General features: G+C 30.1%; 1 protein-coding gene across 6 annotated transcripts in view; it reads right to left on the minus strand.

Annotated features, from left to right (window-relative positions):
• Positions 1-12136: 12136 nt before the first annotated feature.
• LOC111680147 (anoctamin-2) overlaps positions 12137-16342 on the minus strand; it is a 181412-nt gene continuing 177206 nt past the window's right edge. For all 6 annotated transcript variants that reach the window (XM_046946197.1, XM_046946195.1, XM_046946196.1 and 3 more), the window contains 8 exons: positions 15546-15714; positions 15419-15474; positions 15191-15349; positions 14956-15116; positions 14619-14857; positions 13933-14554; positions 12915-13402; positions 12137-12859 (listed from right to left, as the gene is read on the minus strand). In XM_046946197.1, the coding sequence (XP_046802153.1) occupies positions 12515-12859; positions 12915-13402; positions 13933-14554; positions 14619-14857; positions 14956-15116; positions 15191-15349; positions 15419-15474; positions 15546-15714 (2239 nt within the window). In that variant the 3' untranslated portion in view covers positions 12137-12514. The remainder of the gene's footprint in view (positions 12860-12914; positions 13403-13932; positions 14555-14618; positions 14858-14955; positions 15117-15190; positions 15350-15418; positions 15475-15545; positions 15715-16342) is intronic.

Below are 16342 nucleotides of genomic sequence, written 5' to 3' on the forward strand. Positions count from 1 at the left end.
TTATAAACTTGATTTCATAAGAAGAAATTGTGAAATTTTGTAAAACGCCTCAATAGTTTCTGACCTATAACGTTTGAAACTTCTTTGTGATAAAGCTGCAAAAAAAGCTTGTTTTAGTTTAATCGTAAAATCGCATTTCTATCCACAGCATGGCCAATATTAAAGCTATCACCTACAAATTTGACATATTTGTAGTAAAAGACATTGTCTACAAGATGGTATCATTAGATTTTGAAAACGCTTCTTTGTTCTGTATGTATAAGCGTTTTAAAGTAATACGCCTACTTTTTTCACAATGGGCGTGGCAGTTTAACAAAAATTTGAGTTTCATGTAAAACTCCATCACGTGAATCGCTTTACTAGTTTCAGAGTTATAAAGTTTGTAAGAAAATGTGATAAGGCAACGAAACAACTTTTTTTGTGGAAAAATCATTTAATCACATATTTGATCAAAGCTTAACAAATATTAGAGCTATGACTATAAAATTTGACACACAAATAGACAAAGATATCGCCTAAGAGATGCCATCATTAATTTTTAAAAACGCTTATAATTAAGGTTATTACGAACGTTTTAAAGTAAAACGCCCACATTTCTGATAAGGGGCGTGGCAATTTAGAAAAATTATTGCAACCGGTTGATAGCTCAATTCCTATGCTATAACGTGCAGAAAACAGATTTAGGTTATCTTCCTTAGTTTTCGAGTTATAGCGTTTTAAAGAAAAGTTCGACGTGAAATCCACCTACTGTTCGATTATGTTTTCCTAGTACTTCACAAAAAAAATTGATTTTTTGAAAAATCACTTTTTGTGGAATAATCAGAAATTCAGGAAATTGCTTATAACTGCTAGAGATTTTAAGCTTTCTGAATGAAATTTGACATGAATGTAGAGAAAGGTACAACAAATCCAATCGATCGAAAAAATTTGGCAACGCTCCTCAATCTCCAGTTTTATAAGCTTTTAAACATAAAAAGTTTAAAACGCAAAGTGGGAGTGGAAGTTTTAAAAAAATTGCGTAGCATATGAAAAAATTTAATTCAAAATCTTGCCAACGGTGAAAAAATATTGGAAAAAGCTTTACCGGTTTGGAAGTTATTCAATGTTAAAGTTAATGTTAAATTTTGGGAGCGTTTTAAAACGGAAATTTTAAGTATTTTGGAGAAGGTGAGTCTGTGGGATGAAATTTTTGAATGTATCTAGAACTATATTTCGAAATCTAGCATATGAAGAAGAAAGTATTAAAAAAGCTTCAATAGAGTCTAATTTACAACGCTTGAAACTTCTTTGTGATAAAGCTGCAAAAAAGCTTATTTTAGTTTAATCGTAAAATCGCATTTTTGCCCATAGCATGGCCAATATTAAAGCTATCACCTACAAATTTGGCATATTTGTAGTAAAAGACATTGTCTACAAGATGGTATCATTAGATTTTGAAAACGCTTCTTCGTTCTGTATGTATAAGCGTTTTAAAGTAATACGCCTACTTTTTTCACAATGGGCGTGGCAGTTTAACAAAAATTTGAGTTTCATGTAAAACTCCATTTCCCAAGCTTTTACATGAAAAAGAATTCATGTGAATCGCTTTACTAGTTTCAGAGTTATAAAGTTTGTAAGAAAATGTGATAAGGCAACGAAACAGCTTTTTTGTGGAAAAATCATTTAATCACATATTTGATCAAAGCTTAACGAATATTAGAGCTATGACTATAAAATTTGACACACAAATAGACAAAGATATCGCCTAAGAGATGCCATCATTAATTTTTAAAAACGCTTATAATTAAGGTTATTACGAACGTTTTAAAGTAAAACGCCCACATTTCTGATAAGGGGCGTGGCAATTTAGAAAAATTATTGCAACCGGTTGATAGCTCAATTCCTATGCTATAACGTGCAGAAAACAGATTTAGGTTATCTTCCTTAGTTTTCGAGTTATAGCGTTTTAAAGAAAAGTTCGACGTGAAATCCACCTACTGTTCGATTATGTTTTCCTAGTACTTCACAAAAAAATTGATTTTTTGAAAAATCACTTTTTGTGGAATAATCAGAAATTCAGGAAATTGCTTATAACTGCTAGAGATTTTAAGCTTTCTGAATGAAATTTGACATGAATGTAGAGAAAGGTACAACAAATCCAATCGATCGAAAAAATTTGGCAACGCTCCTCAATCTCCAGTTTTATAAGCTTTTAAACATAAAAAGTTTAAAACGCAAAGTGGGAGTGGAAGTTTTAAAAAAATTGCGTAGCATATGAAAAATTTAATTCAAAATCTTGCCAACGGTGAAAAAATATTGGAAAAAGCTTTACCGGTTTGGAAGTTATTCAATGTTAAAGTTAATGTTAAATTTTGGGAGCGTTTTAAAACGGAAATTTTAAGTATTTTGGAGAAGGTGAGTCTGTGGGATGAAATTTTTGAATGTATCTAGAACTATATTTCGAAATCTAGCATATGAAGAAGAAAGTATTAAAAAAGCTTCAATAGAGTCTAATTTACAACGCTTGAAACTTCTTTGTGATAAAGCTGCAAAAAAGCTTATTTTAGTTTAATCGTAAAATCGCATTTTTGCCCATAGCATGGCCAATATTAATGCTATCACCTACAAATTTGGCATATTTGTAGTAAAAGACATTGTCTACAAGATGGTATCATTAGATTTTGAAAACGCTTCTTCGTTCTGTATGTATAAGCGTTTTAAAGTAATACGCCTACTTTTTTCACAATGGGCGTGGCAGTTTAACAAAAATTTGAGTTTCATGTAAAACTCCATTTCCCAAGCTTTTACATGAAAAAGAATTCATGTGAATCGCTTTACTAGTTTCAGAGTTATAAAGTTTGTAAGAAAATGTGATAAGGCAACGAAACAGCTTTTTTGTGGAAAAATCATTTAATCACATATTTGATCAAAGCTTAACGAATATTAGAGCTATGACTATAAAATTTGACACACAAATAGACAAAGATATCGCCTAAGAGATGCCATCATTAATTTTTAAAAACGCTTATAATTAAGGTTTTTACGAACGTTTTAAAGTAAAACGCCCACATTTCTGATAAGGGGCGTGGCAATTTAGAAAAATTATTGCAACCAGTTGATAGTTCAATTCCTAAGCTATAACATGCAGAAAGCAAATTTAGGTTATCTTCCTTAGTTTTCGAGTTATAGCTTTTTAAAGAAAAGTTCGACGTGAAATCCACCTACTGTTCGATTATGTTTTCCTAGTACTTCACAAAAAAATTGATTTTTTGAAAAATCACTTTTTGTGGAATAATCAGAAATTCAGGAAATTGCTTATAACTGCTAGAGATTTTAAGCTTTCTGAATGAAATTTGACATGAATGTAGAAAAGGTACAACAAATCCAATCAATCGAAAAAATTTGGCAACGCTCCTCAATCTCCAGTTTTATAAGCTTTTAAACATAAAAAGTTTTAAACGCAAAGTGGGAGTGGAAGTTTTAAAAAATTGCATAGCATATGAAAAATTTAATTCAAAATCTTGCCAACGGTGAAAAAATATTGGAAAAGCTTTACCGGTTTGGAAGTTATTCAATGTTAAAGTTAATGTTAAATTTTGGGAGCGTTTTAAAACGGAAATTTTAAGTATTTTAGAGAAGGTGAGCCTGTAGGATCAAATTTTTGAATGTATCTAGAACTATATTTCAAAATCTAGCATATGAAGAAGAAAGTATTAAAAAAGCTTCAATAGAGTCTAAATTTACAACGCTTGAAACTTTCTTGTGTTGAAGCTGCAAAAAAGCTTGTTTTAGTTTAATCGTAAAATCGCATTTCTGTCCATAGCATGGCCAATATTAAAGCTATCACCTACAAATTTGGCATATTTGTAGTAAAAGATATTGTCTACAAGATGGTATCATTAGATTTTGAAAACGCTTCTTTGTTGTGTATGTATAAGCGTTTTAAAGTAATACGCCTACTTTTTTCACAATGGGCGTGGCAGTTTAACAAAAATTTGAGTTTCATGTAAAACTCCATTTCCCAAGCTTTTACATGAAAAAGAATTCATGTGAATCGCTTTACTAGTTTCAGAGTTATAAAGTTTGTAAGAAAATGTGATAAGGCAACGAAACAGCTTTTTTGTGGAAAAATCATTTAATCACATATTTGATCAAAGCTTAACGAATATTAGAGCTATGACTATAAAATTTGACACACAAATAGACAAAGATATCGCCTAAGAGATGCCATCATTAATTTTTAAAAACGCTTATAATTAAGGTTTTTACGAACGTTTTAAAGTAAAACGCCCACATTTCTGATAAGGGGCGTGGCAATTTAGAAAAATTATTGCAACCAGTTGATAGTTCAATTCCTAAGCTATAACATGCAGAAAGCAAATTTAGGTTATCTTCCTTAGTTTTCGAGTTATAGCTTTTTAAAGAAAAGTTCGACGTGAAATCCACCTACTGTTCGATTATGTTTTCCTAGTACTTCACAAAAAAATTGATTTTTTGAAAAATCACTTTTTGTGGAATAATCAGAAATTCAGGAAATTGCTTATAACTGCTAGAGATTTTAAGCTTTTTGAATGAAATTTGACATGAATGTAGAAAAAGGTACAACAAATCCAATCAATCGAAAAAATTTGGCAACGCTCCTCAATCTCCAGTTTTATAAGCTTTTAAACATAAAAAGTTTTAAACGCAAAGTGGGAGTGGAAGTTTTAAAAAAATTGCATAGCATATGAAAAATTTAATTCAAAATCTTGCCAACGGTGAAAAAATATTGGAAAAAGCTTTACCGGTTTGGAAGTTATTCAATGTTAAAGGTAATGTTAAATTTTGGGAGCGTTTTAAAACGGAAATTTTAAGTATTTTAGAGAAGGTGAGCCTGTAGGATCAAATTTTTGAATGTATCTAGAACTATATTTCAAAATCTAGCATATGAAGAAGAAAGTATTAAAAAAGCTTCAATAGAGTCTAAATTACAACGCTTGAAACTTTCTTGTGTTGAAGCTGCAAAAAAGCTTGTTTTAGTTTAATCGTAAAATCGCATTTCTGTCCATAGCATGGCCAATATTAAAGCTATCACCTACAAATTTGGCATATTTGTAGTAAAAGATATTGTCTACAAGATGGTATCATTAGATTTTGAAAACGCTTCTTTGTTGTGTATGTATAAGCGTTTTAAAGTAATACGCCTACTTTTTTCACAATGGGCGTGGCAGTTTAACAAAATTTGAGTTTCATGTAAAACTCCATTTCCCAAGCTTTTACATGAAAAAGAATTCATGTGAATCGCTTTACTAGTTTCAGAGTTATAAAGTTTGTAAGAAAATGTGATAAGGCAACGAAACAGCTTTTTTGTGGAAAAATCATTTAATCACATATTTGATCAAAGCTTAACGAATATTAGAGCTATGACTATAAAATTTGACACACAAATAGACAAAGATATCGCCTAAGAGATGCCATCATTAATTTTTAAAAACGCTTATAATTAAGGTTTTTACGAACGTTTTAAAGTAAAACGCCCACATTTCTGATAAGGGGCGTGGCAATTTAGAAAAATTATTGCAACCAGTTGATAGTTCAATTCCTAAGCTATAACATGCAGAAAGCAAATTTAGGTTATCTTCCTTAGTTTTCGAGTTATAGCGTTTTAAAGAAAAGTTCGACGTGAAATCCACCTACTGTTCGATTATGTTTTCCTAGTACTTCACAAAAAAAATTGATTTTTTGAAAAATCACTTTTTGTGGAATAATCAGAAATTCAGGAAATTGCTTATAACTGCTAGAGATTTTAAGCTTTCTGAATGAAATTTGACATGAATGTAGAAAAAGGTACAACAAATCCAATCAATCGAAAAAATTTGGCAACGCTCCTCAATCTCCAGTTTTATAAGCTTTCAAACATAAAAAGTTTAAAACGCAAAGTGGGAGTGGAAGTTTTCAAAAAATTGCATAGCATATGAAAAATTTAATTCAAAATCTTGCCAACGGTGAAAAAATATTGGAAAAAGCTTTACCGGTTTGGAAGTTATTCAATGTTAAAGTTAATGTTAAATTTTGGGAGCGTTTTAAAACGGAAATTTTAAGTATTTTAGAGAAGGTGAGCCTGTAGGATCAAATTTTTGAATGTATCAAGAACTATATTTCAAAATCTAGCATATGAAGAAGAAAGTGTTAAAAAAGCTTCAATAGAGTCTAATTTACAACGCTTGAAACTTTTTTGTGTTGAAGCTGCAAAAAAGCTTGTTTTAGTTTAATCGTAAAATCGCATTTCTGTCCATAGCATGGCCAATATTAAAGCTATCACCTACAAATTTGGCATATTTGTAGTAAAAGATATTGTCTACAAGATGGTATCATTAGATTTTGAAAACGCTTCTTTGTTGTGTATGTATAAGCGTTTTAAAGTAATACGCCTACTTTTTTCACAATGGGCGTGGCAATTTAACAAAAATTTGAGTTTCATGTAAAACTCCATTTCCCAAGCTTTTACACGAAAAAGAAATCATGTGAATCGCTTTACTAGTTTCGGAGTTATAAAGTTTGTAAGAAAATGTGATAAGGCAACGAAACAGCTTTTTTGTGGAAAAATCATTTAATCACATATTTGATCAAAGCTTAACGAATATTAGAGCTATGACTATAAAATTTGACACACAAATAGACAAAGATATCGCCTAAGAGATGCCATCATTAATTTTTAAAAACGCTTATAATTAAGGTTTTTACGAACGTTTTAAAGTAAAACGCCCACATTTCTGATAAGGGGCGTGGCAATTTAGAAAAATTATTGCAACCAGTTGATAGTTCAATTCCTAAGCTATAACATGCAGAAAGCAAATTTAGGTTATCTTCCTTAGTTTTCGAGTTATAGCTTTTTAAAGAAAAGTTCGACGTGAAATCCACCTACTGTTCGATTATGTTTTCCTAGTACTTCACAAAAAAATTGATTTTTTGAAAAATCACTTTTTGTGGAATAATCAGAAATTCAGGAAATTGCTTATAACTGCTAGAGATTTTAAGCTTTTTGAATGAAATTTGACATGAATGTAGAAAAAGGTACAACAAATCCAATCAATCGAAAAAATTTGGCAACGCTCCTCAATCTCCAGTTTTATAAGCTTTTAAACATAAAAAGTTTTAAACGCAAAGTGGGAGTGGAAGTTTTAAAAAAATTGCATAGCATATGAAAAATTTAATTCAAAATCTTGCCAACGGTGAAAAAATATTGGAAAAAGCTTTACCGGTTTGGAAGTTATTCAATGTTAAAGGTAATGTTAAATTTTGGGAGCGTTTTAAAACGGAAATTTTAAGTATTTTAGAGAAGGTGAGCCTGTAGGATCAAATTTTTGAATGTATCTAGAACTATATTTCAAAATCTAGCATATGAAGAAGAAAGTGTTAAAAAAGCTTCAATAGAGTCTAAATTACAACGCTTGAAACTTTCTTGTGTTGAAGCTGCAAAAAAGCTTGTTTTAGTTTAATCGTAAAATCGCATTTCTGTCCATAGCATGGCCAATATTAAAGCTATCACCTACAAATTTGGCATATTTGTAGTAAAAGATATTGTCTACAAGATGGTATCATTAGATTTTGAAAACGCTTCTTTGTTGTGTATGTATAAGCGTTTTAAAGTAATACGCCTACTTTTTTCACAATGGGCGTGGCAGTTTAACAAAAATTTGAGTTTCATGTAAAACTCCATTTCCCAAGCTTTTACATGAAAAAGAATTCATGTGAATCGCTTTACTAGTTTCAGAGTTATAAAGTTTGTAAGAAAATGTGATAAGGCAACGAAACAGCTTTTTTGTGGAAAAATCATTTAATCACATATTTGATCAAAGCTTAACGAATATTAGAGCTATGACTATAAAATTTGACACACAAATAGACAAAGATATCGCCTAAGAGATGCCATCATTAATTTTAAAAACGCTTATAATTAAGGTTTTTACGAACGTTTTAAAGTAAAACGCCCACATTTCTGATAAGGGGCGTGGCAATTTAGAAAAATTATTGCAACCAGTTGATAGTTCAATTCCTAAGCTATAACATGCAGAAAGCAAATTTAGGTTATCTTCCTTAGTTTTCGAGTTATAGCGTTTTAAAGAAAAGTTCGACGTGAAATCCACCTACTGTTCGATTATGTTTTCCTAGTACTTCACAAAAAAAATTGATTTTTTGAAAAATCACTTTTTGTGGAATAATCAGAAATTCAGGAAATTGCTTATAACTGCTAGAGATTTTAAGCTTTCTGAATGAAATTTGACATGAATGTAGAAAAAGGTACAACAAATCCAATCAATCGAAAAAATTTGGCAACGCTCCTCAATCTCCAGTTTTATAAGCTTTCAAACATAAAAAGTTTAAAACGCAAAGTGGGAGTGGAAGTTTTCAAAAAATTGCATAGCATATGAAAAATTTAATTCAAAATCTTGCCAACGGTGAAAAAATATTGGAAAAAGCTTTACCGGTTTGGAAGTTATTCAATGTTAAAGTTAATGTTAAATTTTGGGAGCGTTTTAAAACGGAAATTTTAAGTATTTTAGAGAAGGTGAGCCTGTAGGATCAAATTTTTGAATGTATCAAGAACTATATTTCAAAATCTAGCATATGAAGAAGAAAGTGTTAAAAAAGCTTCAATAGAGTCTAATTTACAACGCTTGAAACTTTTTTGTGTTGAAGCTGCAAAAAAGCTTGTTTTAGTTTAATCGTAAATCGCATTTCTGTCCATAGCATGGCCAATATTAAAGCTATCACCTACAAATTTGGCATATTTGTAGTAAAAGATATTGTCTACAAGATGGTATCATTAGATTTTGAAAACGCTTCTTTGTTGTGTATGTATAAGCGTTTTAAAGTAATACGCCTACTTTTTTCACAATGGGCGTGGCAATTTAACAAAAATTTGAGTTTCATGTAAAACTCCATTTCCCAAGCTTTTACACGAAAAAGAAATCATGTGAATCGCTTTACTAGTTTCGGAGTTATAAAGTTTGTAAGAAAATGTGATAAGGCAACGAAACAGCTTTTTTGTGGAAAAATCATTTAATCACATATTTGATCAAAGCTTAACGAATATTAGAGCTATGACTATAAAATTTGACACACAAATAGACAAAGATATCGCCTAAGAGATGCCATAATTAATTTTTAAAAACGCTTATAATTAAGGTTATTACGAACGTTTTAAAGTAAAACGCCCACATTTCTGATAAGGGGCGTGGCAATTTAGAAAAATTATTGCAACCGGTTGATAGCTCAATTCCTATGCTATAACGTGCAGAAAACAGATTTAGGTTATCTTCCTTAGTTTTCGAGTTATAGCGTTTTAAAGAAAAGTTCGACGTGAAATCCACCTACTGTTCGATTATGTTTTCCTAGTACTTCACAAAAAAAATTGATTTTTTGAAAAATCACTTTTTGTGGAATAATCAGAAATTCAGGAAATTGCTTATAACTGCTAGAGATTTTAAGCTTTCTGAATGAAATTTGACATGAATGTAGAGAAAGGTACAACAAATCCAATCGATCGAAAAAATTTGGCAACGCTCCTCAATCTCCAGTTTTATAAGCTTTTAAACATAAAAAGTTTAAAACGCAAAGTGGGAGTGGAAGTTTTAAAAAAATTGCGTAGCATATGAAAAATTTAATTCAAAATCTTGCCAACGGTGAAAAAATATTGGAAAAAGCTTTACCGGTTTGGAAGTTATTCAATGTTAAAGGTAATGTTAAATTTTGGGAGCGTTTTAAAACGGAAATTTTAAGTATTTTGGAGAAGGTGAGTCTGTGGGATGAAATTTTTGAATGTATCTAGAACTATATTTCGAAATCTAGCATATGAAGAAGAAAGTATTAAAAAAGCTTCAATAGAGTCTAATTTACAACGCTTGAAACTTCTTTGTGATAAAGCTGCAAAAAAGCTTATTTTAGTTTAATCGTAAAATCGCATTTCTGTCCATAGCATGGCCAATATTAAAGCTATCACCTACAAATTTGGCATATTTGTAGTAAAAGATATTGTCTACAAGATGGTATCATTAGATTTTGAAAACGCTTCTTTGTTGTGTATGTATAAGCGTAGTAAGAGATATTGTCTAGGGTTTCATTAGGTTTTGAAAATGGAGTTTTACATGAAACTCAAAAAGTAGGCGTATTACTTTAAAACGCTTATACATACAGAACAAAGAAGCGTTTTCAAAATCTAATGATACCATCTTGTAGACAATGTTTTTTACTACAAATATGCCAAATTTGTAGGTGATAGCTTTAATATTGGCCATGCTATGGACAGAAATGCGATTTTACGATTAAACTAAAACAAGCTTTTTTGCAGCTTCAACACAAAAAAGTTTCAAGCGTTGTAAATTAGACTCTATTGAAGCTTTTTTAACACTTTCTTCTTCATATGCTAGATTTTGAAATATAGTTCTAGATACATTCAAAAATTTGATCCTACAGACTCACCTTCTCTAAAATACTTAAAATTTCCGTTTTAAAACGCTCCCAAAATTTAACATTAACTTTAACATTGAATAACTTCCAAACCGGTAAAGCTTTTTCCAATATTTTTTCACCGTTGGCAAGATTTTGAATTAAATTTTTCATATGCTATGCAATTTTTTGAAAACTTCCACTCCCACTTTGCGTTTTAAACTTTTTATGTTTAAAAGCTTATAAAACTGGAGATTGAGGAGCGTTGCCAAATTTTTTCGATCGATTGGATTTGTTGTACTTTTCTCTACATTCATGTCAAATTTCATTCAGAAAGCTTAAAATCTCTAGCAGTTATAAGCAATTTCCTGAATTTCTGATTATTTCACAAAAAGTGATTTTTCAAAAAATCAATTTTTTTGTGAAATACTAGGAAAACATAATCGAACAGTAGGTGGATTTCACGTCGAACTTTTCTTTAAAACGCTATAACTCGAAAACTAAGGAAGATAACCTAAATCTGTTTTCTGCACGTTATAGCATAGGAATTGAGCTATCAACCGGTTGCAGTAATTTTTCTAAATTGCCACGCCCCTTATCAGAAATGTGGGCGTTTTACTTTAAAACGTTCGTAATAACCTTAATTATAAGCGTTTTTAAAAATTAATGATGGCATCTCTTAGGCGATATCTTTGTCTATTTGTGTGTCAAATTTTATAGTCATAGCTCTAATATTCGTTAAGCTTTGATCAAATATGTGATTAAATGATTTTTCCACAAAAAAGCTGTTTCGTTGCCTTATCACATTTTCTTACAAACTTTATAACTCCGAAACTAGTAAAGCGATTCACATGATTTCTTTTTCGTGTAAAAGCTTGGGAAATGGAGTTTTACATGAAACTCAAATTTTTGTTAAATTGCCACGCCCATTGTGAAAAAAGTAGGCGTATTACTTTAAAACGATTATACATACAGAACAAAGAAGCGTTTTCAAAATCTAATGATACCATCTTGTAGACAATGTCTTTTACTACAAATATGCCAAATTTGTAGGTGATAGCTTTAATATTGGCCATACTATGGACAAAAGTGTAACGATTTAACAAAAATAAGCTTTTTTGCTTCTTTATCATTAAGAAGTTTTATGCGATACAGATTCCTTTTTCAAATGATTTTTGATAAACGTTATAATTGTGAAATTAACAATGCCATTATTCTGTCTCTTTTTTAAAGTTTAGGATATATTCATTTTTTGTGGAAGAATTTGCCGTTTTACTAATAATAACAGAATATTCAAGTATTTTAAAGAATGAATAATATCTTCTTGAAGACACTACGTTTTTTATAGGTGTACCAAATTTGGTGGTCAAAGCTCTAATATGGATGAAAAAAACAATTTACATAGTTTCGCCGCCGATTAGTTTTGAGCGTTCTAACTTTCACTAATTCATTGCGGAAAAAATTGGGTCTCTAATAGATTTTTTAGTTATTGACACAAAAATTAATGTATAAAGATAAAAATACATTTGTATTATTCTAAATTTAATTATTAACAAAAAATTGTGTTTAAATTTGTTTTTATCTAAAAATATTTGAAATTTATAAAAAAAAACTATTGCACTAAAACTAGTTAAAAATGGACTATTTTTGTTGTTCATTAGCTGTTATTGTTTTTAATAATAAATAGTGTTCTTTTCTTTTGTTATATACAAAAATAAGGCAAATTGTGTGTGTGTACAAAATTTGTTCGTACTGTTTTTCCAAGGCAAATTAAAATAAATATGTATTTTTTATATTTTGTTTATAATTAAATAACAATTCTGTATTATTATGTTAACGTTTAATTTTAGTACTTTAAGTACATACTAAATAAAAATATTTTAAAAAATAAATAAAATATTTAAAATTTAAACATAAGTAAGAAAAACTTAAAATACAGAAATTATTTAGAATTTGTTACGCTTACAACAACACTTGTATGTTTTTAAAATAAATTAAAGTTTTTTTACATTAATTCTTATAAAATTATAGCAAACAAATAATGTTCAACAATCCTTTGAAAAAATATAAAACTTGTGACTTAAAAACTAGTTCCACTTTATTAAAACTACACTGGTGTTATGTGATCATGATCTAAAACATGATCACTTGCATTGTTGTTGGCATTGGCGTTACGTTTACGTAGCTGTACTCCTTCATCATCTTCCTCTTCGATGGGATCTGAAAATCCACTATTATTTAAAGTATTATTGACACCTTTTAATATATTGGAAGCCACGGTGTGAGCTTTATCTACAAGTTTTTTGGCAGCTGCTTTTTGGGCCATAATCTTTTCATACTCAATGATATGCTCACGCAACAAAAAGTTTTCCCGTTTAATACGTTTCAGTAGCTTACCCGAGACATCGGGTATAGCCCAAGCTATAATAGTTTGTAACACTCCAATAATATTCTAAAAAAAGACAAGTATATAAAAATTTCTCATTAACAGCTCAAATTCAAATTACCTGAAACACCACTATAAATGCCAATCTAGCCGTCAAAATTTTCCAATATATCATGGGCCTTTTATAGGGATTTTCATCCCATGGTGGATTTCTAAATTCTGTATAACGACAAGAAGTCACATTCGTATAGGGCGATCCCACTATCAGCGGTTGAATTTGAAAATCTTTGGTATTAAAATAAGCCAAGGTAAAGTTTAGATAGCCTTCAAGTGTCTCATCATGTGTGGCAGTTTTGTAGACTAGTTTTGGTATAAGATTTGTTGAGAAGGCAATAATCATAGCACATGAAGCTACGGCAATTTTTGTTACCACAGTCATAATACTAAACCAAACACCGATGTCATGTGCCCTTTCAGCAACGGGTCTACGTATGAATTTCAACATTTTTATGGCATCCAATCGCACTTCAATGATGTTATTGATAAGGGCTAATAGAGGCGCTAGGGGGAAGGCTAAACCGAATAGAGTTATAAAGCCGTATTGGAGAACTGAAAAAAAGAAGAGTTTATTATCGAAATATTCTACATATCAAGAAAAGAAACTAAAACGTAACTAGAACTGAACTAGAACTGTATTAGAATTGAATTAGAACTGAACAAGAACTAAACTAGAACTGAACTAAAACTTAACTAGAACTGAACTAGAACTGAACTAGAACTGAACTAGAACTGAACTAGAACTGAACTAGAACTGAACTAGAACTGAACTAGAACTGAACTAGAACTGAACTAGAACTGAACTAGAACTGAACTAGAACTGAACTAGAACTGAACTAGAACTGAACTAGAACTGAACTAGAACTGAACTAGAACTGAACTAGAACTGAACTAGAACTGAACTAGAACTAGAATTGAATTAGAATTGAACAAGAACTAAACTAGAACTGAACTAGAACTGAATTAGAATAGCATTAGAACTGAACAAGAACTGAACAAGAACTGAACTAGAACTCAACTAGAACTTAACTAGAACTGAACTAGAAATGTACATAATCAATTGTTTTACTTTCTCTACATACCCATTTCTAAGTACTCTAGAAACATCGAATGATTCGTCCACGGTATCAAATGATAATCCTCCGTCCATTGATTGCACGACACCAATTTTTCCTCGTTATTCTTTTTACGCATACCACAACGAGTGCCAAATTTCTTAAAAGTCTTGGTCAAATATGGTATCAACATTTCCACAATTGCATTCACAGCCTGTTTACCCACCATAATAATGACTAATTGCATACACAGTTCCATAAGACATCCACCAGGGTTGCATTCTTCCTGACGGAAGCCCAGTATACGATTATATTTTGCGGGATAACCAACAAATTTTCCTTTAAGGAAAGCAATATAGAAGAGTGAAGAGTAGTAATTTACAAATTGGAAAACATAATTCTTGATCGTCAAACTTTCGTCGTATTCAGATTTGGTGCGACAATACTCCCAATTTGTGAGCGTTACCGCTAAGGAACCATAAATATAGTCAAGTATGGAAATCAGTATTAGATCGATAACACCAGCCGTCATGGGTAAAAACATAATTTTATAGGTCATTGAATCCTCATTGCCAAAGATGCTGTGCGAAGCACGCTGAGCCATGCGATAGACCACCATGGAAAAGATGCCAATTATTGATATGCATATCTGAGAAATATATAAGGTGAGATTCACAATATATCATACAAATTAAATTGTGAATATGACTTACAAATAAAACCATAATACTATAACTGGTAAAACTGGGAAGGAACTTTGTGGTCCAAAAAGGCACATCTGGCTCAAATACACTGTTCTCATGTTCCAGTTTATCTGCCAGTTTCTTATTTTTACGTAATTTTGCTAAATATTGAGGTCTAGGATGCTCTACATCGTGTGTGTAGCCGGTAAGACCCCATCTATGCACCAGTCTAGCAGAATAACGTTTCCAAAGTTCAAGATATAAAACGGCTAAAAGAACAAAGTTAGAATCAAACAATTATTAATATATGTATTTGTATTTTAAAACATAAGGTCTAATGATCTATGAATAAAAAAAGATCACTTACCCCATATCGACATTACAAAAGCAAATACCACTGTAATATTGTTGTCTATTAAATAATTTATTTTCGATGAATTACATGTGGCCTTTAGCTGCCAATAATCACAATTACGATCGCATTGCGGACACATTAAGGTTGCATTGTTATCATTACAAATTTCTCGACTAAAAATTAAAAAAAAATAATAATAAATATTGTTTATTAAAAATTATTAATTAAAAGTCCTATAAATAACTACCTTATGGGATCTGAGTTCCAAGTTACAAAACCGTATATAAAAAATAAAATTCCAATTATACTAACTGGTATCAGCATGTGTGTATAAAAACCCAACCAGGCAAAATATAATGCCACCTTGGCACCAAAATACTCCTTTATACTATCCAAAGGTTGTAAACTGTAGAACACCAAAATATAAAGTTAAATGTGATTATAAAAATTAGTTTAAAATTATATTAATACTTACTGTTTCCATTTCTTTAAATTGGCCCACTCACTTAACAATAAATCACGATCAGTATCCTATTAATATATAATTATATATTTTTTTTTTAAATTTTTATTTAAAACTTTACTTCTTTAGGTTTACTTACATCATGTAATGTGTAGGCCGACTCATAAACACCATCGGCCAATAACTTCTCTATGCCTAAATTATCTGGTGTTTCTTCACCTTCTACGAAATTTTGTCGTTCCAATATAAAATTAATAATATAATTCCGTGTACCCGCATCAAAGAAATTTGGTTGTTCGAAATCGAATCTGTAAAATATAAATCGAGTCGTATGAAATTCAAAGTTAATATATTTTTTACAGACATATGAAATTTACCACAAATGAGATAAAGTTTTCTACAGAGAATTCATTTAAAGTAAAATTTTCATTTATAATTTACACAGGGAATCATAGTTTGGTAATTTTCTTAATATATGTAAATTAAATTGTTTTCCGAAACATATACATACAAGCTTTTCAATAAACTTTGTAATTGTTATCGATACTTTAATTACAAGAAAAGTTTTTTTTTAAAACATTTACATATTATGGTTACAAATATAAAAACATTTCTTATCGCTTAAATTAAAACTATTTTCGTAATAACTGTATCACAATTATAATACAATTCTGCATTAGGGTAGTACTTACAACTGAAGTAAATGACGAAAATAGCAATTTTTAAAAATTTTATAATTCGAAGTGATCTCAAAGGGTGCAAAATATTTATTTACAAAAATTATTTAAATTGTTTTTAAATAAAACATACTATTTAGATATTGATATTGAATAATAGTCCAATTAAATGCTTTATACAAAATGTAATAAATAATATCTGTTTTACTTTTATAATAAATGATTAACAATGTTATTAAAATTTCTATATAATGAAAAC

This window comes from Lucilia cuprina, chromosome 3 (assembly GCF_022045245.1).
Source record: "Lucilia cuprina isolate Lc7/37 chromosome 3, ASM2204524v1, whole genome shotgun sequence".
In the NCBI taxonomy this organism is placed as follows: Eukaryota; Metazoa; Arthropoda; class Insecta; order Diptera; family Calliphoridae; genus Lucilia; species Lucilia cuprina.